Here is a 23356-nt window from a genome sequence, read left to right on the forward strand (position 1 = left end):
ACAGTCTGGGTAGGTCTAGGTGTAATCAGTGTCAGAACCCTGCTATACCGTATCCACGGTAACAGTCTAGGTAGGTCTAGGTGTAATCAGTGTCAGAACCCTGCTATACTGTATCCACGGTAACAGTCTAGGTAGGTCTAGGTGTAATCAGTGTCAGAACCCTGCTATACCGTATCCACGGTAACAGTCTAGGTAGGTCTAGGTGTAATCAGTGTCAGAACCCTGCTATACCGTATCCACGGTAACAGTCTAGGTAGGTCTAGGTGTAATCAGTGTTTACCCTTCATTAAAACACACACATTTTTCATAGTGTGGTCCCCTGCTCCCTTTCTATCCAGTCACATGCTTCTCATATTCCACTAGTCTTATGGAAACTACGAACAAAAATCCTAGGGAAAAAACGCAACAAAGGATAACCAAAAATCTGTAAGCAGCGCAAGTGTTTAGTCCATAAGCAGAATACCATGTGCCTTGTATCAGTACATGGTTAGGGAGGCAATGGTTCACACGGTCTACAGTACACAACGATAAACTAAACGTTCTTTTGAAGCGTTTGTGTGTGTTTCCGTATAAGGTAACCTGTTGACATGGCAGCTGTGGACCTACGAACCGTGGCAAGTCGCAACACAGATACCTTGTCGCTGCCCGAGGAGGGCCTCCGTGTCGAAACATCTACAGCGGTCAAATCATGGTCCGAACTGAATGGTAGAACATGGCTCAGAACTCAGGAAGAATATCAGGCCCACTTCTCTAAAAATGTAAAAGTGAAGTTGATCGAGCCACTGATGGACAGGTGACCCCAGTGTTAACGAAATGCGATTGTTAGTTATGGTCTCTACACAGTCTAAACTCGTACAATATATACTTAACATATTTTTTTTTTTTTTAAAAGGCAACATGTAAAATGTTGGTCCCATGTTTCATGAGCTGAAAGAGAAGATCCCAGACATTTTCCATGCGCAAAAAAAAAAAAGCTTATTTCTCTCAAATTTTGTTCACAAATGTGTTTACATCCCTGTTAGTGAGCATTTCTCCTTTGCCAAGATAATCCATCCACCTGACAGGTGTGGCATATCAAGAAGCTGATTAAATAGCATGATCATTACACAGGTGTACCTTGTGCTGGGGGACAATACAAATCCACTCTAAAACGTGCAGACCCCATATATGGCGTCGTGTGGGCAAGTGGTTTGCTGATTCCAACGTTGTGAACAGAGTGCCCCATGGTGGCGGTGGGGTTAGGGTATGGGCAGGTATAAGTTTACGGACAACGAACACAATTGCATTTTATCGATGCCAATTTGAATGTAGAGAAATACTGTGACAAGCTCCTGAGGTATCTGTGACCAATAGATGCATATCTGTATTCCCAGTCATGTGAAATCCATAGAATAGGGCCAAATGAATTTATTAATTATAATTCATTTATTTCAATTCACTGATTTCGTCATATGAACTGTTATTCGGAAAAATCATGTTGCGTTTCTATTTTTGTTCAGTATATACACACACACAATGTGGAAGCCGACGTCATGTCCATTAATGCATGTCCAGGTCGACCTACACTCCTCTCCCCACCCCACCGAGAATGACCCAGTTAAAGTCCTAGCTCAGGAAATACTATCAGAGCATGGTGGCATAAGACTCCTTCTCTCTGGTGGCTGGGGAGGAGACGGAGAGGCTGGGGAGGAGACAGAGAGGCTGGGGAGGAGACAGAGAGACTGGGGAGGAGACAGAGAGGCTGGGGAGGAGACAGAGAGGCTGGGGAGGAGACAGAGAGGCTGGGGAGGAGACAGAGAGGCTGGGGAGGAGACAGAGAGGCTGGGGAGGAGACAGAGAGGCTGGGGAGGAGACAGAGAGGCTGGGGAGGAGACAGAGAGGCTGGGGAGGAGACAGAGAGGCTGGTGGCTGGGGAGGAGACGGAGAGGTAGGTGGATAGAGGAGATGGAGAGGCCGGTGGCTGGGGAGGAGACGGAGAGGCTGGGGAGGAGACAGAGAGGCTGGGGAGGAGACAGAGAGGCTGGGGAGGAGACAGAGAGGCTGGGGAGGAGACAGAGAGGCTGGGGAGGAGACAGAGAGGCTGGGGAGGAGACAGAGAGGCTGGGGAGGAGACAGAGAGGCTGGGGAGGAGACAGAGAGGCTGGGGAGGAGACGGAGGGGCGGTGGAGGAGACGGAGGGGCCGGTGGATATAGGTGATGGTGGGAATTATGCTTGTGTTTGTCAGAGTGAAATGGGGTTTTGATGATAATATCAGGCTAATATTTCAAGTGGCAGCCAAAGAAACCTTCTCTCGGGCAGGACCGAGTCTTGAAGGGCGTGGGGTTTAGGGGGGGGGGGGGGTGTTTAGTTGTATCCGGTGTCGGTCCGGTAGCTGGAGTGGCTGTCTGACGTCAGCCTGGTGGACTCTGTTCCGGACGGCTGCACCATGATGGGATCACCACCAACGTCTGGGGGGGGGGGGAACAACACACACGTTACAAATCTAAATAAACTGTACGTGTGACAGGCAGGCAGCGGTCACTGAATGACCCCCCCCCCCGTAGGTTGTAGGGGACGGAGCAGAGTTAATCTGTTCTAAAGTACAGTCCCTTGCCTGCCTGGGATCGACTGCCCTCTATCACACTTCCCTTCATTCAACCAAGTGAAAATCCACTCCACTTAAAGGCCTAGTGCAGTCAAAAATGTGATCCTGTGTGTTTTTATATATATATATATATATATATATATATATATATATATATATATATATATATAGTGCCTTGCGAAAGTATTCGGCCTCCTTGAACTTTGCGACCTTTTGCCACATTTCAGGCTTCAAACATAAAAGACATAAAGATATAAAACTGTATTTTTTTTGTGAAGAATCAACAACAAGTGGGACACAATCATGAAGTGGAACGACATTTATTGGATATTTCAAACTTTTTTAACGAATCAAAAACTGAAAAAATTGGGCGTGCAAAATTATTCAGCCCCCTTAAGTTAATACTTTGTAGCGCCACCTTTTGCTGCGATTACAGCTGTAAGTCGCTTGGGGTATGTCTCTATCAGTTTTGCACATCGAGAGACTGAAATTTTTTCCCATTCCTCCTTGCAAAACAGCTCGAGCTTGGTTTCATCTGACCAGAGCACCTTCTTCCACATGTTTGGTGTGTCTCCCAGGTGGCTTGTGGCAAACTTTAAATTACACTTTTAATGGATATCTTTAAGAAATGGCTTTCTTCTTGCCACTCTTCCATAAAGGCCAGATTTGTGCAATATACGACTGATTGTTGTCCTATGGACAGAGTCTCCCACCTCAGCTGTAGATCTCTGCAGTTCATCCAGAGTGATCATGGGCCTCTTGGCTGCATCTCTGATCAGTCTTCTCCTTGTATGAGCTGAAAGTTTAGAGGGACGGCCAGGTCTTGGTAGATTTGCAGTGGTCTGATACTCCTTCCATTTCAATTTTATCGCTTGCACAGTGCTCCTTGGGATGTTTAAAGCTTGGGAAATCTTTTTGTATCCAAATCCGGCTTTAAACTTCTTCACAACAGTATCTCAGACCTGCCTGGTGTGTTCCTTGTTCTTCATGATGCTCTCTGCGCTTTTAACGGACCTCTGAGACTATCACAGTGCAGGTGCATTTATACGGAGACTTGATTACACACAGGTGGATTGTATTTATCATAATTAGTCATTTAGGTCAACATTGGATCATTCAGAGATCCTCACTGAACTTCTGGAGAGAGTTTGCTGCACTGAAAGTAAAGGGGCTGAATAATTTTGCACGCCCAATTTTTCAGTTTTTGATTTGTTAAAAAAAGTTTGAAATATCCAATAAATGTCGTTCCACTTCATGATTGTGTCCCACTTGTTGTTGATTCTTCACAAAAAAATACAGTTTTATATCTTTATGTTTGAAGCTTGAAATGTGGCAAAAGGTCGCAAAGTTCAAGGGGGCCGAATACTTTCGCAAGGCACTGTATATATATATATATATATATATATATATATATATATATATATATATATATATATATATTTCCACATTGAGGTTGGAATAATACTGCGAAAATGATAACACCCTTTTAGTGTAAGAGCTGTTTGAAAAGATGGCCTGAAATTTCAGCCTGTTTTTGGTGGGATGGAGATTTGACCTGGCTGGTGACATCACCAGGCGATAAATTAGATAGAACAATCAAAAAAAGGGAGTGCCAACAACTCTTCCTCACTCAGACAACTCCCAGACAGTACTAGCATAATTCTTGCTTGAGAAATTGCTCTAGGCTAAGAAGCTATTTCTAGTTATTTTTGATCACAGTAGAGTACTTAATTGGTGCCCAGAAAGGATTTGATTTAAACAACAGCCTCAGTAAGTCTCTCCATCTCTAGTTCTATTGGTTGATGAAGCGCTCTCACCTCTAGTTCTATTGGTTGATGAAGCTCTCTCACCTCTAGTTCTATTGGTTGATGAAGCTCTCTCACCTCTAGTTCTATTGGTTGATGAAGCGCTCTCACCTCTAGTTCTATTGGTTGATGAAGCTCTCACCTCTAGTTCTATTGGTTGATGAAGCTCTCACCTCTAGTTCTATTGGTTGATGAAGCTCTCTCACCTCTCACCTCTAGTTCTATTGGTTGATGAAGATCTCTCACCTCTAGTTCTATTGGTTGATGAAGCTCTCTCACCTCTCACCTCTAGTTCTATTGGTTGATTGATTAAACTCCTCACCTCTCTCGTCAGGCTGCATCTGTGCCTCCAGGTCTTCAGGGGAGACGTAGAACTCTGGTTCCTGGTCCATGGGAGGCCGCGGTTTACACTTCCCACAGCAGCAGTTACAGCAGCAGCACAGACAGCAGCAGAAGTAGCAGCCAGTCGCCAAGCCACAGAAGATGAACAGGCCCTGCAGACAGAGGAGACCGTCCGGGAGAGGTCAGAGGTGAGACGCACAAAATAATGACCATTTTATTGATCTTGAGGGGTGACATTTACTTGGGACTCCATCATAACTCAATATGTCTATAACTACATTTACTGGGGACTCCATAACGACACATCTATGCTTACAAATCCTTCTTTAACCTGTCTCCTCCCCTTCATCTACACTGATTGAAGTGGATTTAACAAGTGACAAGAGATAAGTGATAAGAGATCATAGCTTTTCACCTAGATTAACCTGGTCAGTCTATGTCTATGTCATGGAAAGAGTAGGTGTTCCTAATGTTTAGTACACTCAGTGTCGTTCAGCAACAGCAGCACACCAGCTCTCTGTTGACCTCTAGTGGATCTTGTCTCACAGTGGACTGTGTTTTTTTTAAAATTTTAAAGTCCACATTCTCTTGGTTGTGTCCTGCGGCGCTGTGTAGTGTGCCTATAGGACTTCCTGTTGTCCTCTGGCGTGGCTAGCGGCGCTGTGTAGTAACGGTGACCTGTAATATGTGGTGTAGCGTGCCTATAGGACTTCCTGTTGTCCTCAGTCCAAACACGAGATGTTGCCTTACCTTAGCCCACCAGGAGGAGAGGACAAAGTAGGTGTTGACATTCTCCTCTCCAAACTGCTCGGCCACGTACAGTCCCAGGGATCCGTACTTGTCATAGATGTTCCTCTTGGTACAGTCGTTCAGGATGGCGTGGGCGTTATTGATTTCCTTAAACTTATCAGCAGCCTCGGGGTTGTCTGGATTCTTGTCTGGGTGGAACTTCAGAGCCAGCTTCCTGATTGGACAGAGAACAGGAAGAGGTTTATGACTGGTGTCTGTGTCAAACATCCCCTCCCATAGTTCTAGAACCCTCATGTAATGACATCACTTCAGCCCTATCACATACACTAAGTGTACAAAACATTAGGAACACCTTCCTAATATAGAGTTGCCTTCAGAGCAGCTTAAATTCGCTGGGGCATGGACTCTACAAGGTGTCTAAAGCATTCCACAGGGATGCTGGCCCATGTTGACTCCAATGCTTCCCACAGTTGTCCCCAGTTGGCTGGATGTCCTTTGGGTGGTGGACCATTGTTGATACACACAGGAAACTGTTGAGGGTGAAAAACCCAGCAGAGTTGCAGTTCTTTCCACAAACCGGCACCTACTACCATACCTCGTTCAAAAGGCACTTCAATCTTTTGTCTTGCCCATTTACTAGAGGTGGAAAAAGTACCCAATTGTCATACTTGAGTAAAAGTAAAGATACCTTATTAATAGAAAATGACTCAAGTAAAAGTGAAAGTCACCCAGTAAAATACTACTTGAGTAAAAGTCTAAAAGTATTTGGTAATAAAATATACTTAAGTAACAAAAGTAAATGTATAAATTGTTTCAAATTCCTTATATTAAGCAAACCACAAATTCAAAATGTAATGTGTACTTTTGGGTGTCAGGTAAAAATGTATGGACTAAAAAGTACATTATTGTCTTTAGGAATGTAGTGAAGTAAAAGTTGTCAAATATAAAAGTATAGATACCCCCCCCCCAAAAAAACTACTTAAGTATTTTTAATTAAGTACTTTTACACCACAGCCATTTACCCTCAATGGCACACATACACAATCATTGTCTCAATTGTCTCGGCTTACAAATCCTTCTTTAACCTGTCTCCTCCCCTTCATCTACACTGATTGAAGTGGATTTAACAAGTGACATCGATAAGAGATCATTGCTTTTCACCTGGATTCACCTGGTCAGTCTATGTCATGGAAAGACTAGGTGTTCCTAAGTTTTTAGTACACTCAGTGTCGTTCAGCAACAGCAGCACACCAGCTCTCTGTTGACCTCTAGTGGATCTTGTCTCACAGTGGACTGTGTTTTTTTTTTTTTTTTTAAGTCCACATTCTCTTGGTTGTGTCCTGCGGCGCTGTGTAGCGTGCCTATAGGACTTCCTGTTGTCCTCTGGCGTGGCTAGCGGCGCTGTGTAGTAACGGTGACCTGTAATATGTGGTGTAGCGTGCCTATAGCGTTACCTGTAGGACTTCTTGATGTCCTGGTGTAGTGGTGTATAGTGTTACCTGTAGGACTTCTTGATGTCCTGGTGTAGTGGTGTATAGTGTTACCTGTAGGACATCTTGATGTCCTGGTGTAGTGGTGTATAGTGTTACCTGTATGACTTCTTGATGTCCTGGTGTAGTGGTGTATAGTGTTACCTGTAGGACTTCTTGATGTCCTGGTGTAGTGGTGTATAGTGTTACCTGTAGGACATCTTGATGTCCTGGTGTAGTGGTGTATAGTGTTACCTGTAGGACTTATTGATGTCCTGGTGTAGTGGTGTATAGTGTTACCTGTAGGACATCTTGATGTCCTGGTGTAGTGGTGTATAGTGTTACCTGTAGGACTTCTTGATGTCCTGGTATAGTGTTACCTGTAGGACTTCTTGATGTCCTGGTGTAGTGGTGTATAGTGTTACCTGTAGGACTTCTTGATGTCCTGGTATAGTGTTACCTGTAGGACTTCTTGATGTCCTGGTATAGTGGTGTATAGTGTTACCTGTAGGACTTCTTGATGTCCTGGTATAGTAGTGTATAGTGTTACCTGTAGGACTTCTTGATGTCCTGGTATAGTGTTACCTGTAGGACTTCTTGATGTCCTGGTGTAGTGGTGTATAGTGTTACCTGTAGGACATCTTGATGTCCTGGTGTAGTGGTGTATAGTGTTACCTGTAGGACTTCTTGATGTCCCGGTATAGCGTTACCTGTAGGACTTCCTGTTGTCCTGGTGTAGTGGTGTATAGTGTTACCTGTAGGACTTCTTGATGTCCTGGTATAGTGTTACCTGTAGGACTTCTTGATGTCCTGGTATAGTGGTGTATAGTGTTACCTGTAGGACTTCTTGATGTCCTGGTATAGTGTTACCTGTAGGACTTCTTGATGTCCTGGTGTAGTGGTGTATAGTGTTACCTGTAGGACTTCTTGATGTCCTGGTGTAGTGGTGTATCGTGTTAACTGTAGGACTTCTTGATGTCCTGGTATAGTGTTACCTGTAGGACTTCCTGTTGTCCCGGTATAGCGTTACCTGTAGGACTTCCTGTTGTCCCGGTATAGTGTTACCTGTAGGACTTCTTGATGTCCTCTGGTGTGGCGTTCTTGTTGATCCCCAGGACCAGGTAGAGCGAGTCTCCTGACGTAGACAGAGAACGCTGTCTCTGCGCTTCAGCTGCCATGACGACCACTCCTTCTCGCTCTCTCCTTCTGTCTCTCACACTCACTCACTCCTCACCAGTCTGAGAGGGGGGGAGGGGGGGGGGGAAACTCAGTGACGATGAGATTCTAGAAATATCTATGATCAAATAAAACATGACTCTACACTAGCAGACAGACAGACAAAGACGACACTAGCAGACAGACAGACGACACTAGCAGACAGACAGACGACACTAGCAGACAGACAGACGGCCTACCTGGTTAAATAAATAAATAGCCCAGGGTTCCTAAACCTTTTCTTGACAAGGGACCCCCCCACCCAGGTATACTGGCGACCCAGGGACCACATAGGCTAGGCCTTGTTTTCTTCTTCACGTCTTGTCTTATCAGGTAAATGAAAATTAAAAATGTATCGATTTGGTAAATAGTTTATTATTTTGACGTCCCCGTAGCCACCCCCCTTTTTGGACCCGTGAAGACCTCTAGATCCAACGAGTATCATTTGCTCAATATTAGGAAGTTGAGAAAGTAGACATCACTGCTAGCGATTTTTCACAAAAACATAATAAAAAAAAATAAAAAAAAAGGTTTATTAAGTCTTGAACAGTCATTTGGAAAGTACTTCCTCTCATGGTTAACTACCAGGAAGTTTGAAATGACAGGCTGAGTGGGCGGGGGAGCTTATATTCATGAGCTCGCCTTGACTGACAGCTCTTTGAAACGCTGATGTCAAGCAGCTTGGATGCTTGACATTGAATATATTCGGTACATGAAAACTGAAGAGAAAAAGTACATTGTTTGCACTACGATTTATATCATCAACGAGTCAGTTTGGTGGAAACACCTCCAGCGGGAAATAAACTGATTTTTGAATATTCGCATGAAAGTCTGGTCGCCAATTGGATGGAAACCTAGTTAATGATATCACTTTACAAAATAGAAATATCTATACATTTCGCATGTCTCTTGTGATAGGGTTGTCAGCGGCACTGATAAATGTGTTGACTTGAGTTTGGAATGACCCTCCCCCTTTTTGTTCCATGCTGCCTGCCTGAAGACCCTAGCTAGCCAGTCACTAGCTAACACCAGACACATGACGACCTAGCTAGCCAGTCACTAGCTAACACCAGACACATGAAGACCTAGCTAGCCAGTCACTAGCTAAAACCAGACACATGAAGACCTAGCTAGCCAGTCACTAGCTAAAACCAGACACATGAAGACCTAGCTAGCCAGTCACTAGCTAAAACCAGACACATGAAGACCTAGCTAGCCAGTCACTAGCTAACACCATACACATGAAGACCTAGCTAGCCAGTCACTAGCTAAAACCAGACACATGAAGACCTAGCTAGCCAGTCACTAGCTAACACCATACACATGAAGACCTAGCTAGCCAGTCACTAGCTACCAACCAGACAGATGAAGACCTAGCTAGCCAGTCACTAGCTAACACCAGACACATGAAGACCTAGCTAGCCAGTCACTAGCTAACACCAGACACATGAAGACCTAGCTAGCCAGTCACTAGCTAAAACCAGACACATGAAGACCTAGCTAGCCAGTCACTAGCTAAAACCAGACACATGAAGACCTAGCTAGCCAGTCACTAGCTAACACCATACACATGAAGACCTAGCTAGCCAGTCACTAGCTAAAACCAGACACATGAAGACCTAGCTAGCCAGTCACTAGCTAACACCATACACATGAAGACCTAGCTAGCCAGTCACTAGCTACCAACCAGACAGATGAAGACCTAGCTAGCCAGTCACTAGCTAACACCAGACACATGAAGACCTAGCTAGCCAGTCACTAGCTAGCCAGTCACTAGCTAACACCAGACACATGAAGACCTAGCTAGCCAGTCACTAGCTACCAACCAGACAGATGAAGACCTAGCTAGCCAGTCACTAGCTAACACCATACACATGAAGACCTAGCTAGCCAGTCACTAGCTAACATCAGACACATGAAGACCTAGCCAGCCAGTCACTAGCTAACATCAGACATGTGAAGACCTAGCTAGCCAGTCACTAGCTAACATCAGACACATGAAGACCTAGCCAGCCAGTCACTAGCTAACATCAGACATGTGAAGACCTAGCTAGCCAGTCACAAGCTACCAACCAGACAGATGAAAGGGAAACATAAGTATCTTTGCCATTAATTAATAGGGTAAACTTTTAATCATATTAGCTGACACCCTACAGTCAAATATTGGCACCGGTAGAGTAGCTATCTAGCTATATAAACCACGGCCCTCTGCAAACATGCCTACTCCCGATGTTGATTACAAGACGGTACTTATTTAAATTAGGTAAGAGAAGGTTCCTGTTGGTGTATTAAAATGAGAGTTAGGGTGATGTCACTTTGTCCCTTTGATAATGAATCCAGGTGTTTTAACATGAGGGAAGGGAACCAGTAGCAAGAGTCCCTTTTTCCATCATACTTTGATCTAGTTTCCTTCAAATATCCTTGAATTTCATGGAAAAACCTGCCCGCATCTCAGACAAAATAGTCACACGGATTACACACCTAATGCACCATGACAACCTCATAGCATTTGGCCTACATAACATATCCTTGTGAGAGAGAAATATGTATGTCGGTCTCTGTGGAGGGAGCAAGGCTGCATTCCAGAGGGGTGTGCTTCCTTGCCAAAAGGAGGGGATGACAGTCTTCTTCCTACTAACGAATTGACACACTTCGACCACATCGGTTTCCGGGTCACGGAGGAGAGGACAGATTTTTTGCCCCCTTACGAGAAAACCCCAGGCAATCCCTGGCTAGCTGCTGGTAGAAATCACACTTCATCTGTGGCACAGCGCCAGTCGGATCAACCCTCACAACAACCGAGGGCCAGCCGGCTCACCCCTCACAGCCACCGAGGGCCAGCCGGCTCACCCCTCACAGCCACCGAGGGCCAGCCGGCTCACCCCTCACAGCCACCGAGGGCCAGCCGGCTCACCCCTCACAGCCACCGAGGGCCAGCCGGCTCACCCCTCACAGCCACCGAGGGCCAGCCGGCTCACCCCTCACAGCCACCGAGGGCCAGCCGGCTCACCCCTCACAGCCACCGAGGGCCAGCCGGCTCACCCCTCACAGCCACCGAGGGCCAGCCGGCTCACCCCTCACAGCCACCGAGGGCCAGCCGGCTCACCCCTCACAGCCACCGAGGGCCAGCCGGCTCACCCCTCACAGCCACCGAGGGCCAGCCGGCTCACCCCTCACAGCCACCGAGGGCCAGCCGGCTCACCCCTCACAGCCACCGAGGGCCAGCCGGCTCACCCCTCACAGCCACCGAGGGGGTAAACAGAGGAGAGAAGTTGAGAGATCAGTGAAGAGAAATGATGGAGCAGAGGGGTAGCTAGGACTACGAGCCATGGTGTGTGTGTGTGTGTGTGTCACGCCGTGGGGCTCGGAGAGACAGACTATTCTCCTCTTCACTGACTGATTGGCACACACAGGAAGAGGCCAACCCCTGGTTCATTGGTTAATTTAGGAACCTGGGAACTCATTCAGGCCGACTAATCTAATGACATTTCTATGTGTTACTGACTGACTGGTTCTACACACTGCCATGGTTCCCTTCCTTTCATCTCTGGCCTGGAAGGCCTCCCACTGATCTACCTGTTCTCCTAGAGAAGGCCTGTACACTTGTTGTTTGACGGTATAATCTGATGGGGTCACAGGAATGGTTCAGCTCATGAAAGCCATGCAGCCTATTAGCCAACAGACAAACGAGTTGACCTTTCCTCACACTTTTTTTTTATTTTCATTTTTTAATAGCAAGTTCAAACTCCATGACCCTCTCCCTCTGGGTAATTTTTTAGGCTATTCGTGGCCTCGGTCTCACTTTGCCTGCCTGTTCTGACAGGGCTCGTGCACGGAAATAACCCCGACAGGCAGGCAGTAAGAACAGGCAGGTAGTAAGAACAGGCTCACCACCAAGTAGCAGGAGGGCGGCCCGCTGGTTCAGGATAATCTGATCATTTCCTCTGAGAGCCCTGTTGGGATTAACCAAGGGTGGAGAGCCCTAGACACTGACTGATCCGAGATCATTATTTTATATGCCTCCATAGTGGTAAGGGTTTAGGCTATGGGTAAGCTAAACTGGTCCTAGATCAGTGACTAAAGGCTAGTGTGTGTGTGGGGGGGCCCATAGCGCTTAAGGGGGAGGGGTTACAGTGTGGCACGCCACCTCAGGTGATATCTGGGCAGAAAGCCGCTTCCTTAATTACACCGTTGCCTCTTATTGATGTGTCAATGTGAATTAACCTACTACCCCCCCCCCATGTACAGAAACACACCATGAGTAGCCAGTCATAGCAGCTACCAATGGGGGGGTTTACAATTCTGCCTGGTTAGCGGCTATTCAAGTTAGACGGTGTCAAGCGATGCCATGTTCAGAATAAAGGGAGGTGATATATGAGAGAAATCAGGTGTTGAGGATAAAAAATTATAAAAAATACGAGACCGCGAGGGATAGATGTAGAGTCGCCGTGGTTACAGAATCCTGTTGCCACAGCTGCCATTAGGAGTCTGTGTGTGTGTGTAGGGGCCTGTCCACTAAAACCCTCACCAGATGGTCGACACCCCGCCACGTCGCCATAACAACCCTCACTAGGCCTAAACACACTGATACAACACGGCTCCGATACACAGACCGACCAAGCGGAGGCTCCGCTGCCTAGATGGAGCCACTAAAGCCATGCCATTAAACCAGGCATCCTGTCAACCAGCGGCGTGTGTGTCTATGTTTTACAGCTTTCAGACAGTTAGTATGTGTTAGTGTTAGCTCTGGGCAGGTCAGTACGCGTTGGTGGTTAGCTGTGTGTTAGTATTAGTTATGGGCAGGTCAGTACGCGTTGGTGGTTAGCTGTGTGTTAGTTATGGGCAGGTCAGTACGCGTTGGTGGTTAGCTGTGTGTTAGTGTTAGCTATGGGCAGGTCAGTACGCGTTGGTGGTTAGCTGTGTGTTAGTGTTAGCTATGGGCAGGTCAGTACGCGTTGGTGGTTAGCTGTGTGTTAGCTATGGGCAGGTCAGTACACGTTGGTGGTTAGCTGTGTGTTAGTGTTAGTTATGGGCAGGTCAGTACGCGTTGGTGGTTAGCTGTGTGTTAGTGTTAGCTATGGGCAGGTCAGTACACGTTGGTGGTTAGCTGTGTGTTAGTGTTAGCTATGGGCAGGTCAGTACGCGTTGGTGGTTAGCTGTGTGTTAGTGTTAGCTATGGGCAGGTCAGTACACGTTGGTGGTTAGCTGTGTGTTAGCTATGGGCAGGTCAGTGCGCGTTGGTGGTTAGCTGTGTGTTAGCTATAGGCAGGTCAGTACACGTTGGTGGTTAGCTGTGTGTTAGTGTTAGCTATGGGCAGGTCAGTGCGCGTTGATGGTTAGCTGTGTGTTAGCTATGGGCAGGTCAGTGCGCGTTGGTGGTTAGCTTTGTGTTAGCTATGGACAGGTCAGTACGCGTTGGTGGTTAGCTGTGTGTTAGTGTTAGCTATGGGCAGGTCAGTACACGTTGGTGGTTAGCTGTGTGTTAGTGTTAGCTATGGGCAGGTCAGTACGCGTTGGTGGTTAGCTGTGTGTTAGTATTAGCTATGGGCAGGTCAGTACACGTTGGTGGTTAGCTGTGTGTTAGTGTTAGCTATGGGCAGGTCAGTACACGTTGGTGGTTAGCTGTGTGTTAGCTATGGGCAGGTCAGTACACGTTGGTGGTTAGCTGTGTGTTAGTGTTAGCTATGGGCAGGTCAGTGCGCGTTGGTGGTTAGCTGTGTGTTAGCTATGGGCAGGTCAGTACACGTTGGTGGTTAGCTGTGTGTTAGTGTTAGCTATGGGCAGGTCAGTACACGTTGGTGGTTAGCTGTGTGTTAGTGTTAGCTATGGGCAGGTCAGTACACGTTGGTGGTTAGCTGTGTGTTAGCTATGGGCAGGTCAGTACACGTTGGTGGTTAGCTGTGTGTTAGCTATGGGCAGGTCAGTACACGTTGGTGGTTAGCTATGGGCAGGTCAGTACACGTTGGTGGTTAGCTGTGTGTTAGCTATGGGCAGGTCAGTACACGTTGGTGGTTAGCTGTGTGTTAGTTATGGGCAGGTCAGTACACGTTGGTGGTTAGCTGTGTGTTAGCTATGGGCAGGTCAGTACACGTTGGTGGTTAGCTGTGTGTTAGTATTAGCTATGGGCAGGTCAGTACGCGTTGGTGGTTAGCTGTGTGTTAGCTATGGGCAGGTCAGTACACGTTGGTGGTTAGCTGCGTGTTAGTGTTAGCTATGGGCAGGTCAGTACGCGTTGGTGGTTAGCTGTGTGTTAGTGTTAGCTATGGGCAGGTCAGTACGCGTTGGTGGTTAGCTGTGTGTTAGCTATGGGCAGGTCAGTACACGTTGGTGGTTAGCTGTGTGTTAGTGTTAGCTATGGGCAGGTCAGTACGCGTTGGTGGCTAGCTGTGTGTTAGTTATGGGCAGGTCAGTACGCGTTGGTGGTTAGCTGTGTGTTAGCTATGGGCAGGTCAGTACGCGTTGGTGGTTAGCTGTGTGTTAGCTATGGGCAGGTCAGTGCGCGTTGGTGGTTAGCTGTGTGTTAGCTATGGGCAGGTCAGTGCGCGTTGGTGGTTAGCTTTGTGTTAGCTATGGGCAGGTCAGTGCGCGTTGGTGGTTAGCTGTGTGTTAGCTATAGGCAGGTCAGTACACGTTGGTGGTTAGCTGTGTGTTAGTGTTAGCTATGGGCAGGTCAGTGCGCGTTGATGGTTAGCTGTGTGTTAGCTATGGGCAGGTCAGTGCGCGTTGGTGGTTAGCTTTGTGTTAGCTATGGACAGGTCAGTACGCGTTGGTGGTTAGCTGTGTGTTAGTGTTAGCTATGGGCAGGTCAGTACACGTTGGTGGTTAGCTGTGTGTTAGTGTTAGCTATGGGCAGGTCAGTACGCGTTGGTGGTTAGCTGTGTGTTAGTATTAGCTATGGGAAGGTCAGTACACGTTGGTGGTTAGCTGTGTGTTAGTGTTAGCTATGGGCAGGTCAGTACACGTTGGTGGTTAGCTGTGTGTTAGCTATCGGCAGGTCAGTACACGTTGGTGGTTAGCTGTGTGTTAGTGTTAGCTATGGGCAGGTCAGTGCGCGTTGGTGGTTAGCTGTGTGTTAGCTATGGGCAGGTCAGTACACGTTGGTGGTTAGCTGTGTGTTAGTGTTAGCTATGGGCAGGTCAGTACACGTTGGTGGTTAGCTGTGTGTTAGTGTTAGCTATGGGCAGGTCAGTACACGTTGGTGGTTAGCTGTGTGTTAGCTATGGGCAGGTCAGTACACGTTGGTGGTTAGCTGTGTGTTAGCTATGGGCAGGTCAGTACACGTTGGTGGTTAGCTATGGGCAGGTCAGTACACGTTGGTGGTTAGCTGTGTGTTAGCTATGGGCAGGTCAGTACACGTTGGTGGTTAGCTGTGTGTTAGTTATGGGCAGGTCAGTACACGTTGGTGGTTAGCTGTGTGTTAGCTATGGGCAGGTCAGTACACGTTGGTGGTTAGCTGTGTGTTAGTATTAGCTATGGGCAGGTCAGTACGCGTTGGTGGTTAGCTGTGTGTTAGCTATGGGCAGGTCAGAACACGTTGGTGGTTAGCTGCGTGTTAGTGTTAGCTATGGGCAGGTCAGTACGCGTTGGTGGTTAGCTGTGTGTTAGTGTTAGCTATGGGCAGGTCAGTACGCGTTGGTGGTTAGCTGTGTGTTAGCTATGGGCAGGTCAGTACACGTTGGTGGTTAGCTGTGTGTTAGTGTTAGCTATGGGCAGGTCAGTACGCGTTGGTGGCTAGCTGTGTGTTAGTTATGGGCAGGTCAGTACGCGTTGGTGGTTAGCTGTGTGTTAGCTATGGGCAGGCCAGTACGCGTTGGTGGTTAGCTGTGTGTTAGCTATGGGCAGGTCAGTGCGCGTTGGTGGTTAGCTTTGTGTTAGCTATGGGCAGGTCAGTACACGTTGGTGGTTAGCTGTGTGTTAGCTATGGGCAGGTCAGTGCGCGTTGGTGGTTAGCTGTGTGTTAGCTATGGGCAGGTCAGTGCGCGTTGGTGGTTAGCTTTGTGTTAGCTATGGGCAGGTCAGTACACGTTGGTGGTTAGCTGTGTGTTAGTGTTAGCTATGGGCAGGTCAGTGCGCGTTGGTGGTTAGCTTTGTGTTAGCTATGGGCAGGTCAGTACGCGTTGGTGGTTAGCTGTGTGTTAGTGTTAGCGAGGGGCAGGTCAGTGCGCGTTGGTGGTTAGCTGTGTGTTAGCTATGGGCAGGTCAGTACACGTTGGTGGTTAGCTGTGTGTTAGTGTTAGCTATGGGCAGGTCAGTACGCGTTGGTGGTTAGCTGTGTGTTAGTGTTAGCTATGGGCAGGTCAGTGCGCGTTGGTGGTTAGCTGTGTGTTAGCTATGGGCAGGTCAGTACACGTTGGTGGTTAGCTGTGTGTTAGTGTTAGCTATGGGCAGGTCAGTGCGCGTTGGTGGTTAGCTGTGTGTTAGTGTTAGCTATGGGCAGGTCAGTACGCGTTGGTGGTTAGCTGTGTGTTAGTTATGGGCAGGTCAGTACACGTTGGTGGTTAGCTGTGTGTTAGTGTTAGCTATGGGCAGGTCAGTACACGTTGGTGGTTAGCTGTGTGTTAGTGTTAGCTATGGGCAGGTCAGTGCGCGTTGGTGGTTAGCTGTGTGTTAGCTATGGGCAGGTCAGTGCGCGTTGGTGGTTAGCTTTGTGTTAGCTATGGGCAGGTCAGTACACGTTGGTGGTTAGCTGTGTGTTAGTGTTAGCTATGGGCAGGTCAGTAAGCGTTGGTGGTTAGCTGTGTGTTAGCTATGGGCAGGTCAGTGCGCGTTGGTGGTTAGCTTTGTGTTAGCTATGGGCAGGTCAGTACACGTTGGTGGTTAGCTGTGTGTTAGTGTTAGCTATGGGCAGGTCAGTATGCGTTGGTGGTTAGCTGTGTGTTAGTGTTAGCTATGGGCAGGTCAGTGCGCGTTGATGGTTAGCTGTGTGTTAGCTATGGGCAGGTCAGTGCGCGTTGGTGGTTAGCTGTGTGTTAGCTATGGGCAGGTCAGTACACGTTGGTGGTTAGCTGTGTGTTAGTGTTAGCTATGGGCAGGTCAGTACACGTTGGTGGTTAGCTGTGTGTTAGTATTAGCTATGGGCAGGTCAGTACACGTTGGTGGTTAGCTGTGTGTTAGCTATGGGCAGGTCAGTGCGCGTTGTTGGTTAGCTGTGTGTTAGCTATGGGCAGGTCAGTACACGTTGGTGGTTAGCTGTGTGTTAGTGTTAGCTATGGGCAGGTCAGTACACGTTGGTGGTTAGCTGTGTGTTAGTGTTAGCTATGGGCAGGTCAGTACACGTTGGTGGTTAGCTGTGTGTTAGTGTTAGCTATGGGCAGGTCAGTACACGTTGGTGGTTAGCTGTGTGTTAGTGTTAGCTATGGGCAGGTCAGTACACGTTGGTGGTTAGCTGTGTGTTAGTGTTAGCTATGGGCAGGTCAGTACACGTTGGTGGTTAGCTGTGTGTTAGTGTTAGCTATGGGCAGGTCAGTACACGTTGGTGGTTAGCTGTGTGTTAGCTATGGGCAGGTCAGTACACGTTGGTGGTTAGCTGTGTGTTAGCTATGGGCAGGTCAGTACACGTTGGTGGTTAGCTGTGTGTTAGTATTAGCTATGAGCAGGTCAGTACGCGTTGGTGGTTAGCTGTGTGTTAGTGTTAGCTATGGGCAGGTCAGTACACGTTGGTGGTTAGCTGTGTGTGTGTATATGGCAGGCTTAGGGAAGTATGTGTTGATTGTTAGGGCTGGGATAATACCAGTAGCTCAAATATTGCAAATCTTTCCATGGCAGAAAAAAATATATTGTGTTCTATAACCTGGAAAATAAATACATGTGACTCTGGATGACATCATAATGTCTGGATGACATCATAATGTCTGGATGACATCATAATGTCATAATGTCTGGATGACATCATAATGATGTTTTGTTTCCAACACCAGGGATGTTTTCCTAAATAAGTTAGATCTGCTGTGTGTTTTGTTTCCTTGCCATGACACTAAAGAGCATGGCGATGCTGCTCAGATCCCGCTCTAGTGACCGTGTCTGATATAGACAGGTCCTTGTATATGGACGGCGAAGTGTGTTTGGGGCAGGTCAGTGTGTTCTCGGACTGTCGTCCTGCGTTACGGTCACCAGCTCAACCCTTCGCTCCACCTCCAGGTTCTTCGTCTTCTACTAACACAGAACAGGGAGATTTTCAGAACTAACAGTGACAGTCAAACAGGGGAGGCCACGTCCTCCTACAACATGACAGCAGATCAGTTTGCCCTGGCTCCTTTGTCACACACTCTCCGTATACTAAGCATGGGTATACAACGCACTCTGTACTCACCTTTGCGTACTAACCTCCTGTCTACGGACATGTGGATAGACCATAAACCAGCATTTAGTTAGATATTACTGCACTGTTGGAGCTAGGAACATTTAGTTAGATATTACTGTACTGTAGGGACGTAAGCATTTCACTACACCGGCAATAACAATCTGCCAAAAGGTGTGTATGTGACCAATACATTTGATTAGATTTTTAGCACGTGCCATTTAGTTAAAAGGATTATACCAGGTCCACAACACAGTAGCGGCTCCTGACTGGCCGAGTACGCGGGGCGGGGGCCGAGTGTTCCAAATTTAACAGACATGCATTGCATTTTCCAGCCTGATAATAGCTAATTTCCAATTCGATTATCTCTGAGTAGAACAGGAACAGAGTTCTAGGCAGACTATCACGTCAGACCTCTAGCCTACCGTAGACCATACGGACCCCATCTGTCCGATTTTAGAAAAGGACTGACGACAGAAACAGATCATTTGGTTCCATCTCAACATATTTAAATACTGAAATCAAAGTGCTTTCACATATAAATGAAACTCCCACAGTAAAATGTGGACAGTCGGGCGCGTCATAACATAATAAACTATCATCTGTACACTTCCTGTTTTATCAAAAAGGAGACATCTGTACACTTCCTGTTTTATCAAAAGGAGACATCTTTGGCCTCCCGGGTGGCGCAGTGGTCTAGGGCACTGCATCGCAGCGCTAGCTGTGCCACCAGAGACTCTGGGTTTCGTGCTCAGGCTCTGTTCGCAACAGGCCACGACCGGGAGGTCTGTGGGGCGACGCAGAATTGGCCTAGCGTCGTCCGGGTTAGGGAGGGTTTTGGCCAGTAGGGATATCCTTGTCTCATCGCGCACCAGCGACTCCTGTGGCGGGCTGGGCACAGTGCACGCTAACCAAGGTTGCCAGGTGCACGGTGTAGCCTCCGACACATTGGTGCGGCTGGCTTCCGGGTTGGATGCGCGCTGTGTTAAGAAGCAGTGCGGCTTGGTTGGGTTGTGTATCGGAGGACGCATGACTTTCAACCTTCGTCTCTCCCGAGCCCGTACGGGAGTTGTAGCGATGAGACAAGACAGTAATTACTAACAATTGGACACCACGAAATTGGGGAGAAAAAGGGGTCAATATTTTCTTACATTTAAAAAAAAAAAAAAAAAGATTTTTACACTGATCATTGGGAATCAGATCAGAATGAGGCTTTATCCATAAATCAAGCCCCATAAATGAAATAGCCTAGCCTACAAAACTAAAAACAGTTTTAGTCTTAACTGTGGGAGTCTCCAGTTCACACCCCCAAAAAATGTAGTCATATTGTATCTGATGGATATTCAGACGTCTACAGGAAGGAATAAAAACATATTTGAAGGTGTCGTCGATGCCCGTAGGGTCAGAAATCAAGCTATGAGAGGAATCTTTAAATTTGGGGAAATCAGACGGCAGTTAGCGCTGCGTTTTAATAGGTGTGCTAGCAGCCCTGTCGCAATTGTTCATAGTAGGTACCATGTGAATGCAATAGAAACCGTTCTGCATCTGTAGTGGACAAGAGATTAAATTCAGACCGTAAATTCAAAACGTTGCTTATATTAGCTCTGGAGACGGAGTCAAGGCATGTCGGTGGTCTAAGTCAAGGACGGCTTTAGATAGTTCTTCTAGTCTAGCTTTTCCCAGATTTGTTTAAATGAGAAGAATAAGAAATAATTTCTCCTCTAAGATAGAGTCTTAAGTTATCCCCATAAGAAAGCGAGGTTGAGCCCGTCTGTTTTGAAAAAACATTAAAAAATAAAAACAGTTGAATACTGGGCGTCCTAGCGGGAGGCGAACTGCAGCAAGTTAGTTAAAATATATATATATTTTTTGTCTTAAGAGATGTATTTTGAGAAAGGCTTAGGAAGAGGCTAGCATAATAAGTAGGAAGAGGCTAGCATAATAAGTAGGAAGAGGCTAGCATAATAAGTAGGAAGAGGCTAGCATAATAAGTAGGAAGAGGCTAGCATAATAAGTAGGAAGAGGCTAGCATAATCAGTAGGAAGAGGCTAGTTTAATAAGTAGGAAGAGGCTAGCATAATAAGTAGGAAGAGGCTAGCATAATAAGTAGGAAGAGGCTAGCATAATAAGTAGGAAGAGTCTAGCATAATTTGTCAGATTCTTTGTAATAATAATGTTACGGGAACAATAATGCCTTTTATTTTGTAAAGAGGTTTCTTGTATCAAACAACACAACGACATTTCCAGTCACTTCATTGTCTGAAGGACAAGTGGATCGACAAGTTCATGTCAAGCCCTGCATGTTTTTTCCCCCTAGGAGTCTCATGGAATGTAGACCTACATTGAACACCACACATGGGCTGCTACTGTAGGCTGAATGATAGAACAGCTATTTCCATGTTAAAATGTTATGAGATGCATTTTCTCCATTGTTTTTGATGGTAGGCCACTCTAGTAGGCCCTACATTATGATCAAATAGCCACAGTAGTCTACTTGGCCAATGTTAACTTAAAGCGAGTACAGCCTCAGTGTTAACAATAAAATGGGAAGTTGCACAGGATTTTGCACAACGTTCAAGTCGGTGCACAGCAGACCTGACATTTTCTCAATGCTTAAAAAGACAAACATTGAGGGAACATTGGCTACAAATATAAAAAATGTATTGAAAAATTGTACCACTACTAAATTAATACGTAGGTTGGAGCAACGATCAAGCCTTTACGTGTCCATGAGTAGCAACAAAGCATGTCTGGTCACCTTGCTTCATTACCTTGATCAACCAATCTATATTATCTCACATTATAATTTAAGAAAAAAAAAAAGAAAGATGCAGCTGTGATTCACCCACCACAGATCAATGATCATCATCTTAAACTCCATCCACCACCCCAGGGGCCACAATAGACCAGAAACCCTAATGTAATCCCAGCTAGACAAAGGAGGCCCCGAGGTCATTCTGGATCATTCTGCCTAATGAGACGTAAAACAGAACAATAGACAGAGCTCTGAGTGCCCCGGTTTATAGAAACGAACGATATGGATTTTTTTTTTGTAGGGCCGATGACGAAACCGTTTTTTTGGGGGTCCAGGAGGCAGATTGGGCGAAATTTTAGGCCGATATTCAGCATCATTCAATTTTTAAAATGTTGATGACAAATTTAGAATAGACAGCCATCTATGCATGAATGCGTACATTTTAAAATCAAAAAAATAATTTTATTTGAAATGGCAAAACGGCATAGGCCTACTCACAGTAAAGGGGAATGCATATTCAATAGGAATGTGTTCACGCACGCCGTTATTGAGCTTGTTTTGGCTGATCAGTGGAGTCTATGGTGCTACAGATGACAATTGGTTTTCCTTCCTTTTGGGACTTATATTAATTAGCCTTGTGATTAACAACATTTGCATAGAGTTTGGAGTTTGCAAAAAGGCACCTGAAGGACTGATTCTCTGGTCTGATGAAACCAAGATTGAACTGTTTGGTCTGAATGCCAAGCGTCACGTCTGGAGGAAACCTGGCACCATGAACGGAGCAAAGTACAGAGAGATCCTTGATGAAAACCTGCCCCAGAGTGCCCAGAACCTCAGACTGGTGCGAAGGTTCACCTTCCAACAGGACAACAACCCTAAGCCCACAGCCAAGACAACGCAGGCGTGGCTTCGGGACAAGTCTCTGAATATCCTTGAGTTGCCCAGCCAGAGTCCGGACCAGAAACTAATCGAACATCTCTGGAGAGACCTGAAAATAGCTGTGCAGCAATGCTCCCCATCCAACCTGACAGAGTTTGAGAGGATCTGCAGAGAAGAATGGGAGAAACTCCCCAAATACAGGTGTGCCAAGCTTGTAGTGTCATATCCAAGAAGACTCGAGGCTGTAATCACTGCCAAAGGTCTTTAAACAAAGTAACGAGTAATGCGTCCGAATTGGTTATGTAAAATGTGATTTTTACATGTTTTGTTTAAAAAAATGTTTTTTTAAATCCAAAAAACGTTTTGCTTTGTCATTAACGTTAGCGAACAAGATAACTAGCGAACAAGCGAACTAGCGAACTAGCGAACAAGCTAACAGGGTAGAAATGAACCAAAACATTGTTTAGAAAGTTGCTTTTAGTTGCCTGGTTTGCTAGATTGACATAAACTAAATTCATTTTTAAACAGATGGGTTTATTGGTGTTAAAATACACCAGTTATGCTATTTTGGACCGCCAGGCTGCTGATGTCAAGCAGCTTGTTGTTTTTGTTTTCATACTTTTTCATAATGACAACTGTCTACAGACATGTGGCTAGACCATAAACCAGCCTTTAGTCTAGAAATCTTTGGTTGTTTAGCACACTACCGTGCTCACTCTGTTTAGCACACTACCGTGCTCACTCTGTTTAGCACACTACCGTGCTCACTCTGTTTAGCACACTACCGTGCTCACTCTGTTTAGCACACTACCGTGCTCACTCTGTTTAGCACACTACCGTGCTCACTCTGTTTAGCACACTACCGTGCTCACTCTGTTTAGCACACTACCGTGCTCACTCTGTTTAGCACACTACCGTGCTCACTCTGTTTAGTACACTACCGTACTCACTCTGTTTAGTACACTACCGTACTCACTCTGTTTAGCACATGGCCTCACATGTGAATCCTTAAAGAGATGGGTGTTGAGATGGGTGTTGGGTGTTGAGTTGGTGTAGACAAAGAAGAGCTCTCCAGTAGCTACCAAAACATTCAAGGGCCATTTTCTCAAATGTGGGGTTACAACTTCATCAACTTTCAAAGCAGAATTACTTTCCCCATTGTTCCTAAAATGTAGTGTATTTCAAATTTTGCTACATAAGACCCAATTGAGCCGGTTACTCACAAATGCTTTGTTTGTAAATGATTGTCTAAGCTATCT

At 46.3% G+C, this 23356-nt stretch overlaps 1 protein-coding gene across 2 annotated transcripts in view; it reads right to left on the bottom strand.

Annotated features, from left to right (window-relative positions):
* Positions 1–1422: 1422 nt before the first annotated feature.
* LOC139399518 (dnaJ homolog subfamily C member 5-like) overlaps positions 1423–23356 on the bottom strand; it is a 32358-nt gene continuing 10424 nt past the window's right edge. Inside the window, exons 2-5 of one of the 2 annotated variants that reach the window (XM_071144916.1) lie at positions 8017–8189; positions 5483–5696; positions 4713–4884; positions 1423–2448 (exon numbers count right to left, since the gene is read on the bottom strand). In XM_071144916.1, the coding sequence (XP_071001017.1) occupies positions 2345–2448; positions 4713–4884; positions 5483–5696; positions 8017–8129 (603 nt within the window). In that variant the 5' untranslated portion in view covers positions 8130–8189 and the 3' untranslated portion in view covers positions 1423–2344. Of the gene's footprint in view, positions 2449–4421; positions 4469–4636; positions 4885–5482; positions 5697–8016; positions 8190–23356 lie in introns of those variants that run through there. The other variant, XM_071144917.1, reaches the window with a different exon arrangement.

This window comes from Oncorhynchus clarkii, unplaced genomic scaffold (genome assembly GCF_045791955.1).
Source record: "Oncorhynchus clarkii lewisi isolate Uvic-CL-2024 unplaced genomic scaffold, UVic_Ocla_1.0 unplaced_contig_7098_pilon_pilon, whole genome shotgun sequence".
NCBI classification, from domain to species: Eukaryota; Metazoa; Chordata; class Actinopteri; order Salmoniformes; family Salmonidae; genus Oncorhynchus; species Oncorhynchus clarkii.